This window comes from Larimichthys crocea, chromosome I (assembly GCF_000972845.2).
Source record: "Larimichthys crocea isolate SSNF chromosome I, L_crocea_2.0, whole genome shotgun sequence".
In the NCBI taxonomy this organism is placed as follows: Eukaryota; Metazoa; Chordata; class Actinopteri; family Sciaenidae; genus Larimichthys; species Larimichthys crocea.
In genome coordinates this window covers 21,854,546-21,880,483 of record NC_040011.1, presented here as the reverse complement: position 1 = coordinate 21,880,483, position 25,938 = coordinate 21,854,546, and the positions used below count along the sequence as shown (strand labels likewise).

Genomic DNA, 25,938 nt, shown 5'->3' with positions numbered 1-25,938 from the left:
CTTGAGAGAGGGGTTCAAACCCAGCCTACTGTCACAGCTCCATACACCTGATAAGTCCACAACACCAGACTCCATCCCTGTGTCAAAGATGGGTTTACATGATCACATGAAACGTGTTTCTGGCCCACTCAGTCACATGATCCGTTAACTGTACCCTTGGCTTTAATAAGCAATTGCAGTGTGCCTGGTGTTGTTAAGGGGGAATGGAGATTTTCATCTCACGGCTGGTCTAATGAAACCTGGGGGCTGCCATAACAGCAGGAGGGAAGGGAGAGCGAGGATGAGGAGAAGGGAGGGCTCTGGCTTTATGAGGAGGAAAATGAAAGCCTGAGGTATGGCCACACGTTTAATTTCAGGTACTCTTCAGGCCTGCTGAGGAAATGACAGCAATTATGTAAAACATGGCAGAAGCCCTCAAATTAGTTCATAATTCATAAAGGTTGAGGCAATAGACAGTGTGAATAGAATTTACCAAAGTGTACAGGGCTGTGCAGCAATATACAACCATGATGAACCAACGTTCAGGAGTATCTCGGCATTAATGAGCTGAACAACATTTCATAAATCTGGGGTAATCTGGAGTTTGACCATCTGCATTTTAGACAAACACATGCATTCTGCCATCAACATTTTGCCAGCAGGTGGACATGGTATTCGAACATTCTGCCAGAAAACTGATGAGCGGCTACAAACTGTATACTCAGATTAACTTGTCTCACCTTGATTATACACGTGAGCTCTATTTGTGTACTGTGAATTCACAGCACGAGGATTTCAAGGAGCAACAGGAACCATAGTTCATCTACATTCCAGCAAATTCAACGCCCAAAATACTTTGATGCTTTCCTTCTAGTACGTTACAGACTGTACTGACGAGCTGTAGCTGGCTAACATAGTAAACAGATGTGACAGTTATCAGGGACAGGGTAAAGGGTAAATGATGTGTTCATTTTTTAATAACTTTCCAATATGTATTTCACAAACTAGTTTTGCATTTTACAGTGGAGACAGGGCATAACTCCATCCACACACTCCAATACATGTGCTGCTGACTGAGTGTAAACAATGGAGTCTGAGCACGCTCTGCTGGACAGACTACATGATGGCACCACTCTCTAAGACTGAGCATTATATGTCCCGTAAAAAGGTTTTCATATTAGTGCATATCTGCGAGTCTTATCAGATCACATGACAGATGGAGATGAGGACTGATTGCTAAGAAGAAGACTCGCTAACTAAGCTCATGTTAGTTGGACTGAAAGAAGATGCACGGGTACTGTAGAGAGGCAGGAGTGCTCGCAGCTCATCCCTGGTCACTGTGTACATGTACACCTTAGCTGCAGCTCGTCTAGTTACATTATTTACACCTTCAAACAACTCCAGGGCTATCTTTGGTTAATGTGTCATAATGAGCTCAATTAATCAAATTAGAAGGAAACAAACATGTCCTTGTTACACATATGAGCCCTGCACAACACATTTCCATCAATGAAGCCTGTTTAAGCGATGAGATGCTGGCATGTGGGTCACCTCAGCAGAGTGCAGTGGACCATTTACAGCAGAAGAACAGACGCAGTGTCACTCAGTGTGAGCTGTGCAGGGAGCCCCTGTCCAAAGGAACAGCTCGGTTTGATTTTAAACATGTGCCAACAGAAAAACTGAATGAAGATCACGAGCACACACACAGAAGGAAGAGCTACCTCTGCACCGAGCAGCTCCTTCCTGCGGCACGATATGGTGTCTGAAAACTCAATCTTCAAACTTATTGCCATATTTCAGTGCACAGAACACAACTACAATTGTAGTCATTTAAACGGGAAAAGCATATGACAAATATCATATGCAAACTTCATTTTATAATCAGCAAACTTTTAATGCTGTTCTTCTTGGACTGACTGGACGGGGTGCTGTGGTTAAAAGGTTCTGCTGTCAGACTGGACTGTTTCCAACACTTGTCCACAGACAGACAGACAGACAGACAGACAGACAGACAGACTCACTGTCTCTGCTATGGTAGTGTTCGGTTCCAGTGAGGGAACGAGCGACGTCACAGCAGTTTAACAACACACACACACACACACACACACACACAGATAAATAAGGACAGGTGAGCATACAGCTAGCTTTAACCAAAGCTCCACCTCGGTATGTTGACCTAAAACTGGGCGAACTCAAGCTAGCGTTAGCTCATGCTGATGCTAAAAGTTGAGATTTTATGTCACGTGACGTAAATCGCGTGTCGTGTAGGTGCAGATTAGTAATCAGTCAGGACGCCTAACAGTCTCCATGACGTCCACGCACACGCACACACACGCACACACACACACACACACGCACACACGCACGCACGCACGCACGCGCGCACACTTATCGTCGCTAGCGGCTCGCTCAGCAGTACGGAGCTGACATTTAAACCCTGTCAGCAGCAGTCACGGCTAAACCGGTGCCGTTACCGTGAGTTTCATCACCGTCACTCTGCTGAAGCGCCCACAGCCTGCCGCTGTCTTCAGATAACACAGGCTGCTTCTGGTGCTGGTGAAATGCTAAAAGACCCCGGTGTCTCACCTGCAGTGGCGGAGATGCTCTGCTTCCATCCCGCCGCCTCGCTCGGTGTTAAAAAGCCTCGCAGGAGCGGGACCTCCACATCCAGCGGCAGCGGCATCCTGGACGCCTCTGTTCCTGTCACAGTGAAGCGGGAGCTGCGGGCTTCAGGCACGGCGGTCCTCGGTCAAAGCCGGCGGCTGATGAGCTGACACGTGTTTCTTAATCACGGAGAAAAACGTTTACCTCCACCCATGTGGTGCCAGTGGTATCAGTGAGCTGCCATGACAGATGCGCAGTGCATTGTGGGAAAATGAATCACGCCTCGCGCAGGGACGCTGACCTCAGATCAGAGCGCGAGGCAGTGTTAGGCCCGAAGCCCCCCTGAAGAGTGTGTCATTATATATATATCTATATATATATACTATATATATATATTAATATTATATATGTTATTTTATTATTTTATTATTATTATTATTTTACAAAATAATGCTGACAAATTCAATATAAAGCGGTCAGCATATCAGTTATAATAAATAATGATATAATCTGTCATTAAGGACTTAAATGTGATCAGTTTCCCTTCACTTCGGAGTGCAGACAGTCTTGGAATTTTATGGAACTCAGTTTGAATATGAAATATGAAACATTTCAGTCAAGGTGCACCATAAGACTTATTTACTTATAAGACTTATGCATTACTTATTTATTTAACACTTGAGCTTGTATTTGAGATATATAAATACTAATAAATTTACTAATAAATAATTTCTCAGTCTTTGCTAGCTGTTTGTGAAATTTTGTGCTCACATGCTCCGTTCACTCACATCCTGTGCATCTAATGGGGCTAAGCCCCCCTTGTCCTTAAGACCTAGTGACGCCTCTGGCGTTCAGTAATAAGTGGGTGTGGTTTTGTTCTTTTTTGGTCATTGTGAATACTGTGGTTCAGTCACATTCTGTGCTCAATAAGAAACTTGTTGATGGAATTGAAATGAAGTATCAACCTGTACTGTTAAGACTGAGTAAAGTGGGACATCATTGCATGCTTTATATATCAAATCAAATCAAATCAATTTTATTTGTATAGCCCAAAGTCACAAAGTACATTTGCCTCAGGGGCTTTACCTGTACAGAGAGTGACACCTCTGTCCTTAGACCCTCGGTTCCAGTGAGGAAAAACTTGCCACACAAACCCTTTAACAGGGAAAAATGTAAAGGAAGAAAAACTCAGGAAGAGCCACAGAGGAGGGATCCTCTCCCAGGACGGACAGACGTGCAATGGATGTCACGTGTACAGGACAAATCAACACACAAACTACTGTACAGTTACAATGACTGATAAATGACAATGAATTATAATGATGATAAAAATGATTACAGTAATAGATATGTGTAAGTAAATGACAGTAATAATATGTAGTGGGCGTCATGCAGGATCACAGCAGCAGCCACGATCCACGAGAACCTGCTGGACGACAGACACAGAAACTCCGGGGAGTTTGGTTTTAACATGCCTTAATGAGACATGTCCACAGATGGAGAGATATGGAGGATATGGAGATATAGAGATATAGATATATATATATGGAGAGTGGAATATAGAAATATGAGAGAGATATATATAGGAGGAGAGATATAGAGAGCGTGAGAGGAGGAGAGGAGGAGGAGAGAGAGAGAGGAGAGAGAGCGGAGAGAGAGAGATTTTTCGGTAAGGGAGTGTGTGCATCTTCAACCAATACCGTGCCTGGCTAGGCATAACCCTCGGTGGGGTCCCCGGCAGTCTAATCCTTGGCAGCATAACTAAGGGATGACCTGAGCCAGCCCTAACTATAGGCTTTATCAAAAAGGAAGTCTTAAGTCTATTCTTAAAGGTGGTGACCGTGTCTGCCTCCCGAACCCAGAAAGGTAGTTTGTTCCACCGAAGAGAGCCTGATAGCTGAAAGCTTGGCTCCCAATCTACTTTTGGAAACTATAGGAACCACAAGGAACCCAGCGTCCTGAGAGCGCAGTGTTCTGGGGTGTAAGGTATTATGGGCTCTTTTAGATAAGATGGTGCCTGACCCTGAGAGCTTTGTAAGTAGGAGAGAATTTTAAATTCTATTCTAGATTTAATGGTAGCCAATGCAGAAGCCAAAATGGGAGAGATGTGATCTCTGTTGGTTCCTGTCAGAACACGGGCAGCAGCATTCTGAATTAACTGCAAGTCCAAAGAGACTTATAGAGCAGGCCTGATAACAAAGAGTTACAATAGTCCAGCCTTGAAGAGTCACAAATGCGTGGACTAGTTTTTCTGCACCGCCTGGAGACAATGCTCTGATTTTAGCGATGTTACGTAAGTGGAAGAATGCAGTCCTCGAAATTTGTTTTATGTGGACGTTAAAGGACAAATCCTGATCAAAAACAACTCCAAGATTCTTTACAGTGGAGCTGGAGGCCAGGGTGATCCCATCTAAAGTAACTAAGTCTCTAGAAAGAGAGTTTCTGAGGTGTTTGGGTCCAATTACAAGAACTTCAGTTTTGTCTGAATTTAACATCAGAAAATTGTAGGTCATCCAACTTTTTATATATAACTTTATATATGCTGCAAAACAATAATAAAATCAACTTTTACGTCACACCTGACTCCTGTCACAGCCCTGCAGCCATCTCTGAAGTCTATAAACGACAGTCAGACAGAGGCATTAGCCTACATTTTAAATAAAAAGATTGAAGATAACTTTTCAGTGGAATCAGGGATTCCAAAGCTACCATCCATGAATCCATCCTGTTGAACAACTACACAACTGCACACACAGTAGCGAGCTACTTTCATGAATGATTTTTTAAAATCCAAATTATTATTTTCATCAGCTGAATGTTATTATTGTGTTGTATTTGCCTACAGAGCCAATAGCCTGTAGGCAGGGGCGGACTGGCCACCAGTGTGATCTGGAGAATCGCAGAACTGACGTTAATGTGTTTTTCTACCTACCTAAGAGGGAGAGAGGTGACTAATTAATGGTAGTGACGAGCATTAATTCTCGGTCCGAACCCGGCCAAAAAAAAAAAGAATAACAGGAAAGAAAGAAAAAAGAAGAAGAAGCTGAATTCTCTCACTGAAGCTAAATAAACTGGAAAATGCATTGTGGATGTTCTGGTAAACAGAAAATAGAATTATTGAACTATATATTATACATAATAACAGAAGCCAGAAGGCTTTATAACAATGAAAGCTAAACAAGGGCAATTCAGCTAGTTTATTTCAGTTTAAGGATTAATCACACACTTGTTTTATCATCACAAAGCTTACAGCAGTTCAGGGTGTGGTGGGGTTTGAGATGACTGGACATGTGTTATGGCCAAAGAAAGAAATTTTAAATAATAGTTGTGACAAATGTATCCACTACACTGTTAACTATATTTACAGTAACTGTAGTTTTGTATTTTTGCTACACTCTTTGTCATTTCCTTTGAGAAGTTCAACAGCAGTTTGCAACTTGCTTCATCTTACAGCTGTGACTCTCTCACCGGCCAAGAACTGGGTAGCAAACTATCTGTAAGGAGTTTCTGTGAATCAGGGCGAGAAATGGGGCAGCGTTTAGCTCAGTTGGTAGAGCAGCCGCCCATGTGCAAAAGTTCAGGCCCACGGTTCAAATCCGACCCGTGGCTCTTTCCTGTATGTGGTTCCCCATCTCTCTCTCTCTCTACACATTCCTGTCACTCTTCAGCTCTCTCTATGAACAAAAAAGCTTGAAAAGGCCAAAAAAATCAGGGTGAGAGACTTTACTTTAGTTCATTATAAATCAAGTGGTGGACGCGTTGGTTTCACATGCCTGGACCTTGAACAGGTCATAGAGAGGTATCTAATGCTGAAGACAGGATCTCCCCCTGGAAATGCTACAAGGGGCCCAATGAAACAGAAAGTATTAAGTGTCTATCTGTCTAAAAAACTTCCATAACCACAAAATCCCTAAGAATCAGATGCATGCTAGGGTGGTGTGGACATCCACAGTAAGAGCTAATGGCAGCTTTAAGGCCAAAATAAATTAAAACATCTGTGAAGATGGCAACATGAAGTGGGTAGATGCACTCTCAATAGCACCAATGAGCATGAGAATGCAAACATGAAATGCTTACAGGCTGAACTGTCTAACTGTTGGCTGTCTAACCTACAGCATGTGCAGTACTTAACTGTTATACACAAAACAAGTTTCTAGTAGATCAAGTGGAATAAAGGAACTGAGGATCCACACAAGACACCGTCTTGAGGTTGGGTTTACATCAAAGTGTTCAAAAGAAAGGGCACCAAAGAGCCAGGCAGAATGCAGGGCGTATTAGTATCGTTGTGTTTCCTGTTACTGTGGTACCTGAAGAAGCTTTATTGATAAATGACTCAGTTATTGTGTTGAGAAATGGACTACATGGATTCTATGTGCTTTCACTGCAGGTTTGTGCATAATACACTGGTTAATCTTGAAGTTGCTGTGTTTTGTGTGTGTTGGTAGTTCAAGGTGTGGCTGGTTGTCCCAGCTCCAACACAATGGCAAACCCACTTTATCCTCCATAACCAGCTAAACCTGCTGAAGTGTTCTGTGTTCTGTAAAGGTTCACATTCATCTGACAGCTGTCCAACCTGCTTCTCTGAATCCAGACCTCTGCCTAAGGGGGAGAGCTATGATGGACACAGGCTCATCCTACTTATTTCTGAGTTGTGGCTAGCCATAAAGGAGAATGGCATAAATTTAAATCCTTGGGTTGGGAAGGAGGGCGGAGATGGCCACTGGGGTGGCAGAAGGTTAAGCTACAGCTTCAGGAGAATGCATGCACTGTACTCAGTCATCCAACCCAGAACATTAGCTCCTCCTGCCCTTGCCTATTGATCATGAATGCCTAAGGACATCATCAGTCTTCTACTCACTATCTTGGGACTAGCAGTTCCACGATGTCTGGGACTTCAGAGTCTCAAAGGAGGGAATGTGGGAAATCATTTCCACAGGTTTATGTTTTACAATTACTACTTACTACTTAATTATTATTTTTTTATTTTTACCATGAGTAGCATAAGCAGAAATAATGGTCTCAAGAGTGTGTTCTGGTTATTGGAACATCAAGGTAGAAGCTAGTGAGCATGGACACAGTCAGGAGTGGAAAGCGGGGGAGAAGCCTCCAGAGAAGAAGCCAAAGTGACACCATTATAAAACAGAGATAGAGGCAGAAAGACTTAAAGCTCATAAAGGTGAGCTAATGATGTATGAAAATAAATGATTGAAGACTGAAATCATAGGGGGAAGTAATAAAAGGGGACTCATAGCTGAGATGTACCATGGGAGGAAAATACACAAAGCATAAAAGAAGATGCACTGTGAGAGGAAGGCAGGTGTTCAACTTGTTCAGCAGCTTATAAAAGCTTATAATTCTGTTCTTTACCCTGTTGGTACTGCATACCACCACATGTTGCATGCTAGGAGACAGAAGTGACCTTCATGTGATGGTCAGCAGAGAGTTAATTATTGTTTTCACTTCGGCTGTGGACTTAATTATGCTCCTGCTTATTCCTTGCACCATCATCTTGAAGTTGCTGCATTTTACCAAAGATCCTCAAAGCTGCACAGAGCATTATCGTGGACATGGAAGGGAAGGCCATCTGCTTCACCGCAGACTACAGCCTGCATCCTTTATACTGTCATACTCCAACATGATGGGTACTCTGCAGAAACTAGATCTTTTCCCTCTGTTCTGCAAAACTTGAGGAGGTGAGAGAAGAGGAGTGAGACAATTCAAGGCTCCACTACAGGTGAGAGATTTCATGGATTCCCTCAGGGATTAGAACCTCCGTTCATTCAGGTAATTTAGCGAGCTGGTTTGTTTAAGTATCTTGCATTGGGATGCTTGCTGTGGACCCTAATCCTCGGCATCTGGACTCCTGGTCGTCCCCAGAACCTCCAAGAAGAAGTTTGGTGAGGCCGCTTTTAGCTACCGCGGCCCCCGTCTGTGGAACAGCCTGCCTGTAGATCTGAGGGACTGCACCTCTGTAGACATAAAAAAAAAACTTAAGACGTACCTCTTTAGCCTGGCTTTTACTGAAGGTGCCTGGCCATTCACTGCTCAGTTTTTAGGTCCTGATCATTCCACGTTACTTTTTATGTCCTGTGCTTATTTACCGTACAGGTCTTATTCACTTTTAACATTTTATTTATTTTTATTTATCATATTGTTTTATTTATTTATTTTATTGTTGGATTTTTTTATCTTTGTTATTTTAGTTTTAATTTTTATGCAACTGTTCTTAAATTGTGCTTTTTACCTTATAGGTTTTAATTTACTTGTAATTGTTTCGTTGTTGTACTTTTATGCTTTTTATTTTTGTTCTAATTTCTAGTTTTTATGCGACTGCTCTGTTGCCTAAAGAACTGTTTGTTGTTCTGTTCTGTGAAGCACTTTGGGCTGCATCTCTGCATGAAAGGTGCTATATAAATAAATAAAGTTGAGTTGAGTTGTAACAGAAGAATCAAACCACTTGTTTTCACTTCCATGTTTTTTTCTAGCACTGTTTAATAAGATGACTTTAATCTTTATTCTTGCTGATCTTGCATTGTGCATATTGACTGTATGCATGCATGGATGTTATTGAGCAGCTAATTTCAAGCTTTTGCATTTGGATGCATGCAATACTGTCTTGGTGCTTGGTGTGTGATATAGCCTGCATCTTATGAGAAGCCAGCTTCTACATCCTGCACAGTCTATAAAAAACATGCTGCTCAGTGATCAATGCTGAAGCTTTTGGGGTAAAATTATTCCTCCTCCTCCTCCTCCCATGGACGAGTTGTCATTTTACCTTCATTTTTTTATGCTCATGTTTTCAGGACAGTGGTGAGGTTATGGCAGCTGAGGTTTTGTGGGGTGGGATGGATCTCTCTTGGTATTCTGTTTCATATTGTGGTCAGACCTCTGCACTCCCTTCAATGTATGTTCTTTGTTCCCTTGTGATCTGGAATGTACTGCAGCATACATTAGTTATTGCTAGTCAACATGAGTCATACAGTGATAGTGGATTAAATTATTTATTTGTGTCTGAGAGCACGGTATTTTCTTAATGTGCTGTAAATCCTGTTGAGATGCAGGTGAACGCAGCTCTGTACACTGACATTACTGTCCTCTGCTGTTTTACTGCCTTACAATGAGCTTTTTATATCTGTAGAATCTGCAGCTCCTCTTCCACAGAGTCCACCATGTTGTACCACCATGTTTCTTAATATCATGTTTTTTGCAACCATACTTTCTTTTTCAAGCCTGAAACAGGATGGCCAGTGGATAAGGGTTACAACTCCAAAAAATAAACTAACATTATTAAAGAATGTGAAGAGGTAATAGCTATGGCATTATGCCAAAGATGTTCTGAAATATATTGCAAAGATATCGTATCTCTTGAGAGGCACTCTAGCTTTCAGTCTGCCCTCAGTCCAAAATGAGATTGAAGTAATGAACTGCCTGGAGAGGAGGGACAGAGTTCATGAGAGCCAACAGACAGCCCAGCATCCTGGAGGAGCTGTAGAGGATCATGCTGAATTCTGATCTGATCTGCAGCCGTTTACCCGTGTTTTCAAGTTTTGCTTTTTTAATCTGTGCTGTGGTCCTACATGAACACACTAGGTTTTCTAACAGTTTCGGTTATTTCATATGACACCGTTTTCTTTTGTTTTTCTGCCTTTGCCATTTCAACATCTATCGAATGGACTGCCAAGAAATTTGGTACAGACATTGTTTTCATCAGGATGAATTGTAATCAATTTGGTGATGACATAACATTTCATTTGATGCCACCAGCAGGTTGACATTATTAATGTGTCCTGTCATTTGGTTTATGACCAAAGCCCAGCAGAACTAATGATTTCACCAGCCTCACTCTTTGGACTTTGTGTTTACGGCTAATGAGCATGCAAAACGGAGATGGTGAAGATAGGAACATAAGTACAGCCTCACAAACTGCAAGTATGACTGAGGACTGTGCTAAACCCCAGATGTTCTATAGAGAGAATTTTATGTTATTGAGAAATACAGATTTTATGATTTTAGGGCTTTAAAACGAACAAACGATCTTACATTCTGAAGACTTCCTGAAAAACTAAAACAAATTAAAATGTAATAGAAAAATAAATAAATAAATAAAAATCAGTCGCAAAACTGGGATTTTTCTTCTTTCACCATCTTGACCAACAAAGTATTTGTCATATATATCGTCTTCATTACTGCACCAGCTTGTTTTCTAACTGAAAGCTCTGCTCAGCTGATCGTCTGTGTCAGACTGCAGGGCTGACCACGCTTTGTTCAATGCAGAAAGAAACATTCGCACAGTCAGTCCATACTTTCAAGCTCCATTTAATGTCCTAGCAAAAGGAGTATGTGACTGTTCTAAGTTGTGAGTAAAATAGAAAGTGCATTTTTGTTCACTGGAGTTCAACATAATAAAAAAAGATCAAAGCAGTTTTATGTCAGACGGAGCAGAATTATTAATTTTGTAGAAATAGCAAAGAAATCAGTAAAGATACTCTGTTGGAGTATTTGGTGGTATGGTGTAGATCAAAGGCACATCACAGCTTTGTATCTCACTGGGGATTGTTGCACACGCACAGAAAACACACATACACATGCACAAGCCTTCAAAATACATTTCCCATGTGGCTCTGACACAGTCTGAAGATCTACAGTCATGTCAATGGAAAACGGTCATGGAGAAGTTCTGACAGGCAACAAATGTTTGTCCAGAGCATGGTGCTGTTTAATTTGGAGCCTGTAAAAGGGATAACATAGCATTTAAGAATATCCATCTCAGCCTTTTGTCAACTGAATATGATCCAAGAGAAATCAAAAAGAAGCAATGGATGGCCAGAGGGGACTTTTTCTCAGATTCTATTATGTGTGTTTTTCTCTAGTTTTTTTTAAATAGTATCCTTAAAGAATGACCAATATATCCTCGTTACAACTGTTCTCTCACTAACAGTCAATACAACAAAAACAAAAAAAGAAATTAACATTCAGTAAACATTCTTCTCTAAAGGTAGTTTCCCTTATATAATCTGTAATTTTCCTCTGCCATTATGTATACATAAACAAGTTTAATAACATACCAATCAGTGGTTATTTCACAATTGGAAAAAAGCACAAAATGTTTACACTCTTTTACAGGTAAATAAAAGTTTTTGTCGACTGTTTTCAGTATGGGCGTAGCATAGTTCAGAGTTCATCTCATTGCATTCTGGTTCCCCACGTCACCTCATTCTCTGCTATTCTGCTATTAGATCTTTACATACAAATATTGACAAAGTGGAGGCTTGTGCTCTGAAGCCATCAAGTCTTTCAAGAGTAATAATTATGAGGGGTGGGGGTGTGTGGGTGTGGGGGGGGGGGTTCTTGGAAGGGAGGGGAGTGGGGGCTCATAGCTGGCCCTCGCTGCAGTGGTTGTCCTGACTGCCGCCTGGCTTCTCTGTGTCCTGATTGGGCAGGTCTTTGAGGATGAGGGCGGCGCTCCTCTCTGAGAACTCATCACCATCGGGCTCCAGACCATCAGGGCAGGGCAGCTTCAGAAGCTCCTCTCTGAGCTGAGCTGTGTGTCTCTGCAGGCACACACACACACACACATACACACACGTCAGGTTTGCTGGTGGAGCTTATACATATGAACACTAGGATTAAAAACAGTACTGGATACGTCCTTCAGGACCATGGCAGCCACACAGAATAGATACTTTTTCTTTTTTCAGTCACTGAACACGCTGAGCTGGTTTTGTGGTTTCTGATTCACAGTCTCCTCTGAGCACTTGATGTCGACATGTGTCTGCTACTTGAACTCACTGTTAACACATTTATGTGGCCTCTCATCTGAGGCTGATAACCTGACAAACTCGTGGTCTTCCTCTCCTGGGGCAGAGCCAGTTTCATCAGAGTGTTGATGCTTTGTGGATTTCTGAGGGACTGAGCTCATGTCTTAAAGTCATGATGGACTGTTGTCTATCTTTTCTTACTTGAGTAGTTTGAGTTGAGCCTATTACAACAACATGAATTTTCAGCATATCAGACACACTTCATAAAGTTACCTTTAGAGCAGCAGCATGATGGGACATGGTGCGGCCAACCCTCTTGTCGCTGCTGTATTGCTGGATGTCAGTGATCCACTCCTCACACTGACACATGATTTCTGTCCGCTTCAGGTAGAAGTGTTTGTGGATCACCTGAAACATGACGACAGTGTTCAGCCACAGAAAATACACACTGTACGTCACGATCTTCTGTCTTACAGTGCAGGTCCTGACCTGCTGAACATCAAAGCACTACTGTGCATAAAGACAGCTTCACACAGTTGCTAGAATAACTAAAGACCTACAGTCAGCACACACACACACACACACACATCATCATTTTCTTCTACACGCGTGCTGTCTGAAAACACGTTATGTCGTCAGCTACATTTCACAGCATGAATGATTGTTGATGACCTGATGGAACATGTGTGTGCTCACATCTGTGATGAGTGTGTGAGTGTTCACTGAATCTGTTTAGTGAAGCAAATCTCGGTTCACAATGAGACAGTCAACAAGATCAACTTCTGTCTTCATGTCTCCATTACTGAAGGGCTGTTTGTTATTAAGGTGCTTAAGTCACCATAGACATCATAGATACCATGCTGATGTCAATCATCTACACCCGACTCGCCTGCTTTTCTGCCTCTCCACTTGACTTCCTAGCAACAGTCGCCAGGGCTGAGCAATCAGTATGCAGTGAGTACTGTGGTGGATGTGTCTGGAGCTGCTGCTCTGCTGGTGAGGGGACTGAATTAGTTATTATGGTGGCTGCCGATTTGCTGTTTACCAGGAGAGGAGAGGCAAACAGGCACAAGAAGAGGTGGGGGTGGTTTAATCTCACTTCCTTCTACATCTCCCTCTGCTCTCTTTATCTTCATTCCATCTTTACATTTCTTCCTCTGTCTATTGTTCCTGCAACCCAACCCCCCACTCCCTCAGCTGATTAACTTACATCCAGTGAGGTGGGGGACAGTCTCCAGCTGAGGTTGCGTTTCAAGGTCACGGGTGTGTGCTAAACATGGTGAGATGAGATGTGGCTCAACAACAGGACAAAGTACAGAAACGGAGACGCAAAGTCTGTGTGCAGCTGACGATAAGAAACAAAGAGAAGCACACGCTGACACGGAGCGAGCTCCAGCAAATGATGTGTTTAAAGGGCCAATTCCCCTGAGGGCTCCGTGTGCTGAGGGGCTTTAACTTCTCCTATCTGGACATGACCATCAATCACAGCATGCAAGGAAAGTCTTTATGCAAACCATGTATGATCATGACACACTTCGCTCTTATCTTTCAGTGTTTGATCAGTATTGTGCAGCAGCTTCAGGCACCTGCTCTGACACAGCCTGACCCACTCTGATACTGGACAACAAATGCTTCTATTTCTTTTGAGATTTATTCCTCTAGTTAGCCTACCATTAGCTACCAATTAGCCATATATCTTATCAACTGGCTATTCTTCTTCCTGCAGTATGAGCAGTTTATTGTAAAACATTTACATTTGAATGTTCTGACACCGAGGTCTGGCAGCCAACACACAGATGTCTCTGTAGAATTAATCACTGTTGCACTAATAGAGACTCAGCGGAGCGATCCATTTGGCTGTCAGGACAGCTAACACCGTGCTGTGTGTGAGACTGTTACCGTGCAAGGCTGCATGCAGTCAATGGGAAAGACTCAAAGTGCTCCTGCTGCACACATGGACTCGAGATAAACATGAGCATGTTAGGCAGCACTAGCCTCTGTGCAGCTGTGGAAGGTTCATCAAGTGCAGCACTCAGACCACATGATCACCGTTTTCCATACGTCAGCCAGAGAATATATGGAAGAGAACGCAATCTCCAATGCAGCCTGCACAAAATGAGCCGTCATGTACCCCACCCTCTTTCCTTAGAGCTATGAATCAGTCTGGTCCATGACAGTGACCCTCACCCTATACTTCTGAACCACAAGGGGGGGACAGTGTTAGTGCCATTTGCATGAGATGATGTGGAGTAGGACGTCACCTGTCAGTAGCTCAAAGGTCCTTTAAACTTCAGTGCAGGTGTGAATATGAAAAGGCTACACAGATTGTTAAGACCATACACAGAGTGACATGCACATTTACTCTGCACACACACACATCCATATTTCAACATGCGACCTGTTGTCTTTAATTCCACCTGACACTCTGCTGCTGCATAATTGAAGCCTGCACTCCTTCTCGAGATCTCCTTCTATAAATAGCATGTGGAATCACTGAACTCACACACACACACACACACACACACACACACACACACACACACACACACAAATATGTTTTAATTGAATCCAATCCCTAACAATGTACAATGTATCACTGATGAGCACATTTCTTGTCCTCGTTGTTCATGGACTGGAGCTGCTCAGTGAGGGCTAGAAGCTAAACTCCAGCAGCAGTCTGCCTTATGTAACCTCTGCCTCGTCTGCTCCAGACTGACAATGATGCAAAGACAATTCTAGTTTTAATTCTTTGCACCAATCTGACAACGAGTCACTTAAAATATTTAGTTTGTATAGTCACAGACTTTGATCGGCTTTCCAGGCTCAGGGACTAAAATGTCCAAATTACAGCATGTGGTGATCTCGGAGCATGACAAAGTGGCATATCCTAATTTTTTTATGCCAAATTCATACATTGAACATTCAATATGTGGTTACATTTGTACACCATTAATGCATATGGAGCTGGATTTATGTTTTACAACCAAACGCAGAGTGTGAAAAAAAATCCTGATGCAGTTTTTCCAGAGGACCCTCCTGAGCTGATCAGGTCAGCACAGTTTCTGAACACATTTTCAGTGATAAGGATGCAGTAGTGTTCAAAATGAGGTCAAGATGGTGGATACGTGTGAGAACTCTGTGACAGGGTTAGAGAATGGTGGAGTTGGCGCCAGTTAAGAACCGGCTGTAATTCATCAAGAGTGAGAAAGCAGCTGAAACAGCAAAGGTTGATATGGAGGCTTCTGATGGAGCAGTACAGCAGAAATCAGACAGCTACAAGAAGACAGAGGTCAACTGTTTCAGATGCAGGGCGTCTTCTAGGACAGGCTCAGCAACCCCATTGATTTTCATTTGTGTCATTTTGAAAGATGGCCACCAAAGACCTGGAGGGACACTAGTAGGGAACCATGCATGTGATGTTGTTGCACTGTGAACCAACCTGCAGATTATCATCATCATTGAGAGGATGCTCCTCACTCCACACTGCTTCATGAAGACTGACAGGACGTGCGTCGGCCTCTAGATGCATGACCTGAGCTACAGCGAGGACCACTTCCACAGATGTAAGCCAAACACTGGATTCTCAAGAAGCCATGCCAAATGTTTTTTGGGAACAGTCAACTGTGTGACTCTCAAACACAACACTGAGAGCAGTCCACGGGGAAATCATTTGGTTTCTGTTGCTAGATTTTCCGTTGGACAGATTCTGGCAAAAAGTAATCTCTTTGCAGCCTGTCCGTGACCTCGGAATCACAGCCTCACCTTTAATCATGCAAATAGGTCTACTGTTGTGCTCAGTAATAACCATCTCGGCTGGTTGGAGGAACAACTGACAAATCAGATGCTGCTACGCAGGCGGGATTAAGAAGAAGTCATCCATCTTCTTACATAGTTAGCTCACAGCTGTGCACTAAAAAGCCTCCACAGCTTCTGTCTTGACTAAAAATGATGTCAGCGGGACAAATACATTCCTCATCTGACTGGTTATGTCAACAACAACAAAAAATGTCACTTCCAAACAGAAATCAGCTGACACACATGATGTCAGACATAATAAATAATTGATTATGTTTCTACCACACTGCATCTAATAAGAATAAAACGACACACTACATTCCCATTTGAACACTTATGAATGCCTAAATGATAACAGAGTTTCAAAGCTCCACCTGCAGACATACACTTCACTCTGTAAATAATTCCACATGTCAGTTACTGAACGCTGTCACGTTACCAGACAGGCTACAGGACATGTTAGAGATTTGTGAATGTGTCTAAAGACAGCACTGTAATGTATTTCACTGAATCAATCAGGGCCTCCTCACATTAGATTACTTATGAGATGATTACTTGAAAGAAATTTTCCATTCATATAAACATCAAGCATGTCAAAGCATGTCAAATCATGTGAGAAGATGCAGGAATAAAATGAGAGGCACTTTATTAAATAGTTGGAAATGATTATGAATCCATTTTCCTGGTGGCTGTTTTGTCTCAGCTGGTGACGTTCAGGTGCTAATAGGCCAAAGGGAGCTCAGGGGAGTTTCTCCAAGCTTCAGTGAACTCTGGGTGTGTGAGATGGCTCAGCTGGATGTAGTGTGAGTATGTGTGTGATGAAGTGAATCACTGAATCCTTCAATGTCCCCTCAGTATCGCTCAGTCCAATGATCTATTTCATTGAATGGCCAGTGATGTCATGGACGCAGGTTTTTTTTTTAATTTTTTTATTCCTCACAAATACAAGCAGCACTGGCTGGGGAGATATGGAGGGAATAATGTTATTATGTACACATAATGCCCAAAGTTCTAGAATTCAATAAAACAAAATGACAAATTTGTGTTTCTCCTTAATTCCATGTGATAAATCCAACACATTGCTTTTATTTTTGTGATTTTATTGCTGTGTGTATTCACTGCAGATTCCTAAAACTCAAACCGTACAATTCACCGAACAAAGTTCCACGTCTTTCCAAGTCGAGTGTGTATACATTAAAGAGATACGAGAAGATGTGAAGAACAGGCTGAAAAATCACTAGAAACACTAAACTATTGTCTGTTCTCATACTCACTCACTCTACTGTATGCAATGCAATGTCGCTCAGACCAGAGCTAAATGACTGTTACATCCTCAAAAAGTCTGGACTCAACCTGGAAAATTCAATTTTCCATCCATTATCTGTAACCACTTATCCTCATCAGGGTCATGGGGGGCTGGAGCCTGTCCCAGTTGACTTTGGGCTCATACTGTAGAGACAAACAACCATTCACACTCACATTCACACCCACAGATAATTTAAAGTCACCAATTAACCTGTTAAGGTTCATGTCTTTGGACTGTGGGAGGAAGCTGGAGTACCTGCAGAGAAAACTCCACAGAACATGCAAACTCGCACAGAAAGGAACCAGCTGAGGTTCATACCAGGAACGTTGTTGCTGTGAGCCAACATGCTGCCCCATCTTCAATTTTTAATTTCTAACAAAAATACTGGTTGTCTCCTAATTGATCATTTCAATGTCCTTAAGTGCCTTTGAGTATCATAAACAGTGCTCAATGAATAAAATATAATTATTACAAAATTATTATTAAAAAGAGAGTTAATGAGCAGGTGTGTCCAACTATCCTCTCTGTATGAAGTGTAAACTAGAATGCAGCAGAATGAGTGTTTCAGTTGTGTTTTGGTAATTCACTGAAAATATAAAGTTCAAAAATATTTGGAGAACTCTATGGAGAAGTTTTCCGTTCCCTCCTCAGGTTCTGAGGCTCAGTTTTTGTGACTCAGTCACACAGCCTGTGCAGCACTTTAGTTCACACAAACACTGACGTCAAAGTCTGTGAAGTACAGTGGTACCTACCTCTTTGAAGCATGGTGAGGGGTTACGCATCTGTTCCAGCATGGCCCATTTGACAGAAGCCTGTCGGATGTTGCCATCATATTCCCGTGAGCTTTGGGTGCCACTGGGGGTCCCACGGGAGCGTTCATACCCTGGTTCATTGAAGTAGGGCTCAGCCACCAGAATAAGGGACTGCACTGACACTAGCACCTACACCAGGGTGAAAAGTAAAAAAAAAAGAAAGAAATGATGCAAATATTTAGGATGCTCAAAAATAAATTCCATTGAGAACTCGAAGCACTTTAATGATAGAAACGGTATGATTGGTTGGTTTGATTTCCAGAAGATCTGAGATAAAAGAAACACATTAAAACACAATTAATGTCTCCAGCTAGTCATAATCCTGATCTATTGGGAAATTATCCTAAAATCCCCTCAGTGTCCTCAACATCCAAGAGAGTCTGACAAAAGGAAGGAGTATTTTGGCTCCATAAAAATATATCCTTTAATATATCTTTATTAACAGCTCGATTAATGCTGTGGCCTGTCTCAAGGAGACTAGGGACGTCCTCCTGCATCACTCCATCCATTCCAAGCCACTACATTACCAACAATGACGATCTCAGGCTTGGAGGCCTGCCTGCTGGCCCCTGCCACACTGAAGCTGGTAACGTGCACTTGAAAATGCTCCATCAAGAGGACACTAATGACCTTCAGCTGATGCAAATTGTCTGTCTTAAACTGGGTTGACAGATTTCAGAGACAATATTCAACCTGGTTGATGACCGCTTGATCCCAGCCCGCTCCCCCGTCTCCAATTCACCAACCCCCTTATTTTCCATTATTGATCCGCAGAACACTAACTGGAATGATAATCAATGGAGGCGTCTCGATGCACTCTCAAACCCTGCAAATGAGGGAAATATAAAAAAGAGGGATGTATCTCTAAAGCCTGCCTTTGTTGTTGTTGGATCAATATATATGGAAGATGTGGGTGTATCAGCATGCTGTGTTCAAGTACTTGTGTGTTAATCTATAAGCCTCTGCACTGCTTTGGATACCCCAGTCCCTGAATGCTATACATCACCTACATACACTTGTGCCAAACCCTCAAGCCTTTAGATGATGAAAACACAGATAAACTAGCCTCTTAACCAAAAGCTTGGTATTCCCTTAAAAATTAAATTCTTATTGAAAACTGGAGCTTAGCAGTAAACTCAGCAGATATGCAGCTGATGGAACATCTTGTGTCAAAACAAAAAACAAATCAATGATTGGCTGACAGCACACACATGAAGGTAAACTGAGGGGCATGAGCTTCACAGTAAGAATAAAAGAAATGTTCAGAATGTCAGGCTTGTCTTTTTTGGCATATTTCAAAGAAACAAATTAAATTAGGATGACAAAGAAATCCCATCAGAGAGGATTTTCAGAATAAAATGTGCAGGTGACTAGATCAGGGCAGGTGGTATCTGGGCTAAACGTGCAACTGAAGACAACAGATTTAAGGTTGTCTTCCAGATGAGTAATGTGTGTGAGCAGGCGTAACCCGGAGGTTCAAATGATTCCAGTTTGTGTTTGGCTTTGATTAACTCCCACACACTATCATCAAGGCAAAGCAATAACTTGACTTTGAAAAGGATCCTTCATGTCAGCTGTCGAAACACCAAGCCCATTAATACAGAGCCCTGGGTGGTGTAACAGGGAAGTGATAAAGTATAACCCGTGACACGAAGACTCAGCCCTGCTGATCCCATCAGACAGGTGACTCTATCATGAGGGATCTTCACCTCACCTGTAAAAAGCTTGAGGTCTGTGGGTTCCATTTTTCCTCTGGTCTCCCGTGCCATGTGTTGAGGATACTTAAACATACCTGATTAACACACAAAAGGAAGCAATCAATCTCTGCAAAATGAGAGGCATGAACATGGCTACTGTCTGACAACGAAAACAAGTGTCATTTCAGCAGATGCACAATGAGGTGCAGCAGATGGTGTGAGCTTTAACCCCCAACTCTTCAAGAGGGAAGCCAGGGCCACAGCGAGAAAATAAAGATTGACATTAACAGACTTTGAGCCTTGTTCAACTCACTTTGCCATCATTGTAGAGGTTAGGGTTAAAGCGCACACTGTGTCCGCCCGTGGTCTCCAAGTTGACTAGAGGAGGTGAGTTGGGATAGTCTTGAGGAAAATACACATCAAACTCAAAGCAGCCGTTGGCGTATGGTGTGTCGGCTGGGCCTGTGATGAGAACCTGAAAACACAAACAGAAAGAAGAGAAGGGTAGTTATTAATCACACACTGAACCAGAGTTAATTAAAGAAAGGTGGACACTGATAACAGTAAATATAGATTGAACAAAGGACAAAGTGCAAAATAATAATTGAGAAACAATGCTGAGTGTCTTCCAGTCATTTCCAGAGGCACAACAGTGTAACACTCAGTTCTATCTACAAGTCTCATGGCTTTGTAGCAAAAAATAATTGAGTTCCTAAATAAATTAGATTAGCTCATTAATAAAAGCACTTCAAACCGGCTATAAAGAGGCTGAATATGTATGTGAATCATTTGAAATCACACACACACAATAATATCTCTAACAGCAGGAAATGTTCAATTGTGGTAACCTGTCAGGTCAACACTTTTTTTTTTGCATTCTACCACCTTACTAAAAAAAGGGGACATTAAATAAGATCCAGAATGTCTGGTTTGATGATCTTTGGTTGTGACGATCAAAAGGTTAACAGTAGAACTGGTCTGTAATATCCCAGGAACGTGCGCTTGGATATATTTGAATGGCCACTGCAGCACTTAACCCAATAACATGCAATACAGTCTGGCAAAACTTGAGCCAGGGCCAACTTTTTTGCTGGATTACCCTGCATTGGTACCCCTACGGGACTGGTATTATGGTGCTGCATCCTCACAGCTCTTTCCAGGCCTGCACACCACAAACATGTCCATGGTATTTTGACTGATTAAAACTTTGCTCAAGGTGGGCAAACTATGCTGGGGTGTCCTTGAAGCCACCAGGTTCCTTGATTTTAGTACTAACCTAGGTGAGGTACAAGTATGTACTAACTATTTCCTCATTTCCCTTTTCTGCTGATGCTGCTCCTCATATTAGGTCATTCTATTATTGGGGAAAAGATGACTTTTGATTGGTGTGTTTGAACGTTACCCCACTTTGTGATTACAGCTGATCGAACATTTTTCTCATTATGGACAGAATATTTTTATTATGGGTGTTCTGTTTTGTGGCAAACACTGCATGGCCAATCAAACAGCAGAGCAGTATTTTTTCTTATTTAAAGTGATATGTAGTAAAGTGCACCAGGGGGGCGGCTGTGGCTCAGAGGCAGAGTGGGTCGTCCACTAATCAGATGATCAGCGGCTCAATCCCCAGCTCCTCTGGTCTGCATGTCGAAGTGTCCTTGGGCAAGATACTGAACCCCAAATTGCTCCCGAAGTCTGTCGTTGTGTGAATGTGTATGAATGCCTAGCTCCTAAAACTGATGAGCACTTGGCACCTTGCATGGTAGCCAATGCCATCTGTAATCATAAGTGTGTTTTTGATTAAATGTATTACACAGTCCTTTAGCAAATGTACTGGGATGTCTGTGAGTATCAGTCAACACTGGAATCATGGTTAGAGTCCAAAGAAATATGAAGATATGAGCAAGAATGCATTTTGGCTACTTATAGCGCCCCCAAAGGTCAAACATCACCTAAAATGCTTGGACCTCTCAAAGAAGTGGTCATGAGTCTATTTTAGGAGTCTTAAGTCAAAGCATCAAACGGTTGCAGAGATATGGCTTCACTTCCTGTTTGGCGGCGTGGCGCTGAGTTTGATTGGCTGCTACGGGCAAACGGAAGCGAAATTTAAAAATCCACATGATAACTTTTGTGGTTTTTCATAAAATTCGAAATGGCAAATCCAATATGGCGCAAACTGAAGAAGAAGACTTTTTTTCCACTTCAGTTGAAGAACCCCCAACTGCTCCATATGGCTGCACTGATGGTAGTTGTGTGTGAGTGTGAGTATAATACTATCCTGAGCACATCTTGGGAGGGGAAGTGCTGTATTGCTCCTGATGAGCAGCTGCCAGCCTCCGCCAACAGTGTATGGATGTGTGTGTGTGAGAATGGATGAATATGACAACAGAACAGAAAAGCACCAAATATTTCCCTTTATGCTGTTATCACATTGATGTGTGTGATCTGTGTTCATTGTGTGTTTCCAATTGGTTCCGACTTTGTCTTAGATATGCTGCTGCCTTTTTTCTTAAAGAGTTCTTTAGTCAACACTGAGTTTAACTGATGAGGATTTTGACATTTAGCAAAGAAGACCTTGCCATTAATTAACTTGTGGGGTGAAAGCCATTTATTAAACGTTGCAGGGGGAATGAGTAAGAGCTGTCCATGACAAGTCGTATGGTTGAAACACCAGACACACCATCCTGATGAGGTCATCCACGAGACCTACTCAATTGTCAAACTAGTGATTTCTATTTATCTCAGGGTACAACCCTTACAGTAGTGACACTTACTGCAATTTGCACAAAAGTCATCAAAACTAATCAGAAATAGAGGCTGAGCCAAACAAACTTACTGGAAATTCAATAATTATATGTAAAAACAAACAAACACAAAAATAACTTTTTGAAGAAAAAATATACGATAAGCCCATATCGCTTGGGCTCAAATTAAGACTGCTTATGAACCATGTTATCGAGGCTACCAGTTCGTAAGGAATTGAAGCAAGATTTTACCTTCATGATGTCCAGTCTCTCTTCATCACAGCGGACAAAGACACTGGAAGAAGATGACAGGGGCAGAGAGGTGGACAGTGTGACAGCCTCCTGGGCGAGGCGGCGGGATCGGGCTGCGCTGTTTGTATCACTGGCGTTCTTCACCTGTGACATGTAGTGATAGTTGACCTTGAACATCACTTTTCCATCCTCGTCCTCTGAAACCATTTCAAAGGTGTCTGCAAAGAGAAAAGACCAGAGTGAGGACGCTGATACTGTCATCATTATTGCCTGTAAAGCATGTTAAAATGGATTCCAAATCAGAACTTAAAGAAACACTATTATTTATGAATGGATTTAGTTGACTTGTCTGATGATCTTTTATGACATTATGTCAGTTTCTGGGCTCCATAGACATCTTCAGGCAGCTTAATTACTTGTTATTTTAGTTACACTGGATTTGAATGCAAGTCTGACTTTATGCACTTTATGCACTAAAAACCAAACAAGCACTTTAAGTTTCTATCAAAGCTAAAAGCAGAATCACATTTGTAGAACAACAAGTCTTGTTATAGTGAGGTCTATTCTAGCCTTTTCTAGTGCTCACTTTTTTGCAAGAATGAATCAAACCAGACAGGAGACTATCTGAGGAAAGGAAGAAGTGTGAGGGCAGGGATGTTCTTCTCTGTTATTGTTACTTTCTAAAATGTAGATGAACAACAAAGACATCAAAACAATGAAATAACACACAGAAATGTGTGGTGGTTGTATTCTTTAAAGTAGCCACCTTCTACTTCTTAATCAGCTTCATGAGGTAGACACAAAAAAAAAAGACATATCCTGCTTCACCACATAATTCAATATGTGCTATTTCAGAGTTTTGATGTCTTCAGTGTTTCTAAAACGTAGAAAACATTTCTTCCCCCTACACACTCTTGTCTCGTCTCCTGTCTGTTGTGACCATTGAGAAGGTGTGTCCAAATATTTGACTGGCACTGACACTCTAAAGCGTCACCAGCACCAATGTGTAATAAAGAAAAAGCAAAAAACAACAAAACAAAAGAAAACATTTAAACTCACCAAACTGCAGCTTCTTCATGGCAGCAACGTATTTTTCCTCTAGAGAGCGCAGAATGGACAGAGGTTTGGGCCGACTTGACACCTTCCTTGAAGACTCCACCAGCTTCCTCTCTAAAAAGAGCAGGGTGGAGACACTCAGCTTCATAACTGCTTCCATTTTGAAAATCCTGCAAGCCCAGACTTCAGTCTAAAGGCCTTTGGTCAAAATACAATTTTAAGCACTTTGTTGACAAAGAGTTGACTTCATTTTTTTAAAATACTAAAAATTCTACTAAAATACACAGTTCTCCAGTTACAATAACAAAAGCAATGTATTGGCTGATATGACTCAGGTGATCAGCAATCAGAATCAGCAAGAAAAAAGTGATGGGATCATCCCTGGCTGCCGCTGCTGCTGCAGTATGACTCCTTCTCCACAAAGATGCAAAGCAGAGGGGAAAGACAGCACCGTGTTTGACATACTGTGATGTCATTCTCTCTCCTGTTGATCTTCTTGCTTACACTCTTCTGTTACTGCTGTACATCTCAACTTTGGATTTATCAGTAAATAGATTATTTTGCAGTCATCAACTGTCAAATACTGATTTAGTCTACTCTGAGCATTTAGCCTTGTTTCCCCTCCTAAGAAGTTGTTTAGAAACTACTCACCTACTACTACTCAACCACCACAAGACATCACAGGTCTTCTTTTGACAGTACCGCTGCTGATTGGAGTCCTGAGTTTTTCTATCTTTCGGGAAACTAAGCTTGATGTATTGATCTTCATATGGTGTGGTGACTTTTGGTCTGCCTGATCGTGCTTTGTAAACAACTGATCCAGTTTCTGCAAAGCATCTCATCGTTCAGTGCACTGCCCCCTTAGAAACCTTGATCATATTTTTTGGACCCCACTGTATTTACCATACGAAACACATTGAAAAAAACAGCACTACAATGCAACCTTGGAAACAAGAGAAAAGAAAGAAGAAGAAAATGCTGTTGATAGAATTTATTTGGCCTGTAAATCGATGCTGCAGAGCAATATTTCCTCTCTTCGGTCAATACTGTCCTGCTCCTGTCTGATTATGGCTTCACTCACAGATATTTCTTAATGTCTCTGTATTAAATGATTATATATCTGTCAAGGTGTCCATATTGCCACAGTGCACAGCCCTGTGTTACATGTGATTCCAGAGGCCTTTATCATAAGACTTTATTTATGGGAAGTGACATGACATTGATCTGTACCCCACATGCACACACTACATATAATGCATCCCCATGGGGGGGTGGGGGGTATAATTAATATTGTGTACTGTGTAGCAACAATGTAATGGGGGAGGTGTGATGTTTCATCATGTTGTGAACATTTTATTGTTTTTTAAGATGACTAAAGCTAGCTAGAAAATCTCCTTTCTTTTTTTTCCCATGTAAAAACAAGTTAAGATGTGAACTGGGCTCTTTACAATACAAAGCCTCAGTCTTATGAGTCTGAGTACACTGTACCTTCGAAAAGGTGGTGAGACTTTTGGATCAATTTCAGAGACAATAACTTACTGATTACACCATGCATTATGGGATTCTTATCAGAAGGTGTTTTAGATGACACCTACAGTGAGTTTGACCAGTAGAGCTTGAGACTGTGGTCGAGTTCAACTTTCAAAAACAGGCCAATTGTGTCCTTGATTAAGATTAAATTGTGGAGTTGCAGTCAATCACAGCTTAGGGAATTCAGACTATTTGCTAAGCTAAACTTAGAGACCCATTTTCTTGTCCTTGTACAGAGAGGACAGGACACAGACAACAGATGAGGGTGTGAGAGAAAAATGGAGAGATAGGAGGTGCTGAAATAACTCTGATCGAGCTCAGAGAAGGTAAATGAAATAAAATAGTGGATGCCAGCACACAGGTACAAAGAGCTGAGACAGAATATGGTGACGACAAATCCTAAACTCA

General features: G+C 41.9%; 2 protein-coding genes and 1 pseudogene across 8 annotated transcripts in view; all 3 read right to left on the bottom strand.

Moving 5' to 3' along the window:
• The window catches only part of ttc27 (tetratricopeptide repeat domain 27), a 41,193-nt gene extending 38,274 nt beyond the window's left edge, over positions 1–2,919 (bottom strand). Inside the window, exon 1 of the mRNA XM_010743791.3 lies at positions 2,566–2,919. Coding sequence (XP_010742093.1) covers positions 2,566–2,662 — 97 coding nt within the window. The 5' untranslated portion in view covers positions 2,663–2,919. The remainder of the gene's footprint in view (positions 1–2,565) is intronic.
• A 1,448-nt stretch (positions 2,920–4,367) lies between these two features.
• Positions 4,368–5,102, bottom strand: LOC113746540 (uncharacterized; annotated as a pseudogene).
• Positions 5,103–10,883: 5,781 nt separating this feature from the next.
• The window catches only part of birc6 (baculoviral IAP repeat containing 6), an 84,225-nt gene continuing 69,170 nt past the window's right edge, over positions 10,884–25,938 (bottom strand). For all 7 annotated transcript variants that reach the window (XM_027279496.1, XM_027279511.1, XM_027279506.1 and 4 more), the window contains exons 67-73: positions 24,004–24,114; positions 22,945–23,162; positions 20,265–20,426; positions 19,969–20,046; positions 18,195–18,383; positions 12,615–12,749; positions 10,884–12,134 (exon numbers count right to left, since the gene is read on the bottom strand). In XM_027279496.1, the coding sequence (XP_027135297.1) occupies positions 11,955–12,134; positions 12,615–12,749; positions 18,195–18,383; positions 19,969–20,046; positions 20,265–20,426; positions 22,945–23,162; positions 24,004–24,114 (1,073 nt within the window). In that variant the 3' untranslated portion in view covers positions 10,884–11,954. The remainder of the gene's footprint in view (positions 12,135–12,614; positions 12,750–18,194; positions 18,384–19,968; positions 20,047–20,264; positions 20,427–22,944; positions 23,163–24,003; positions 24,115–25,938) is intronic.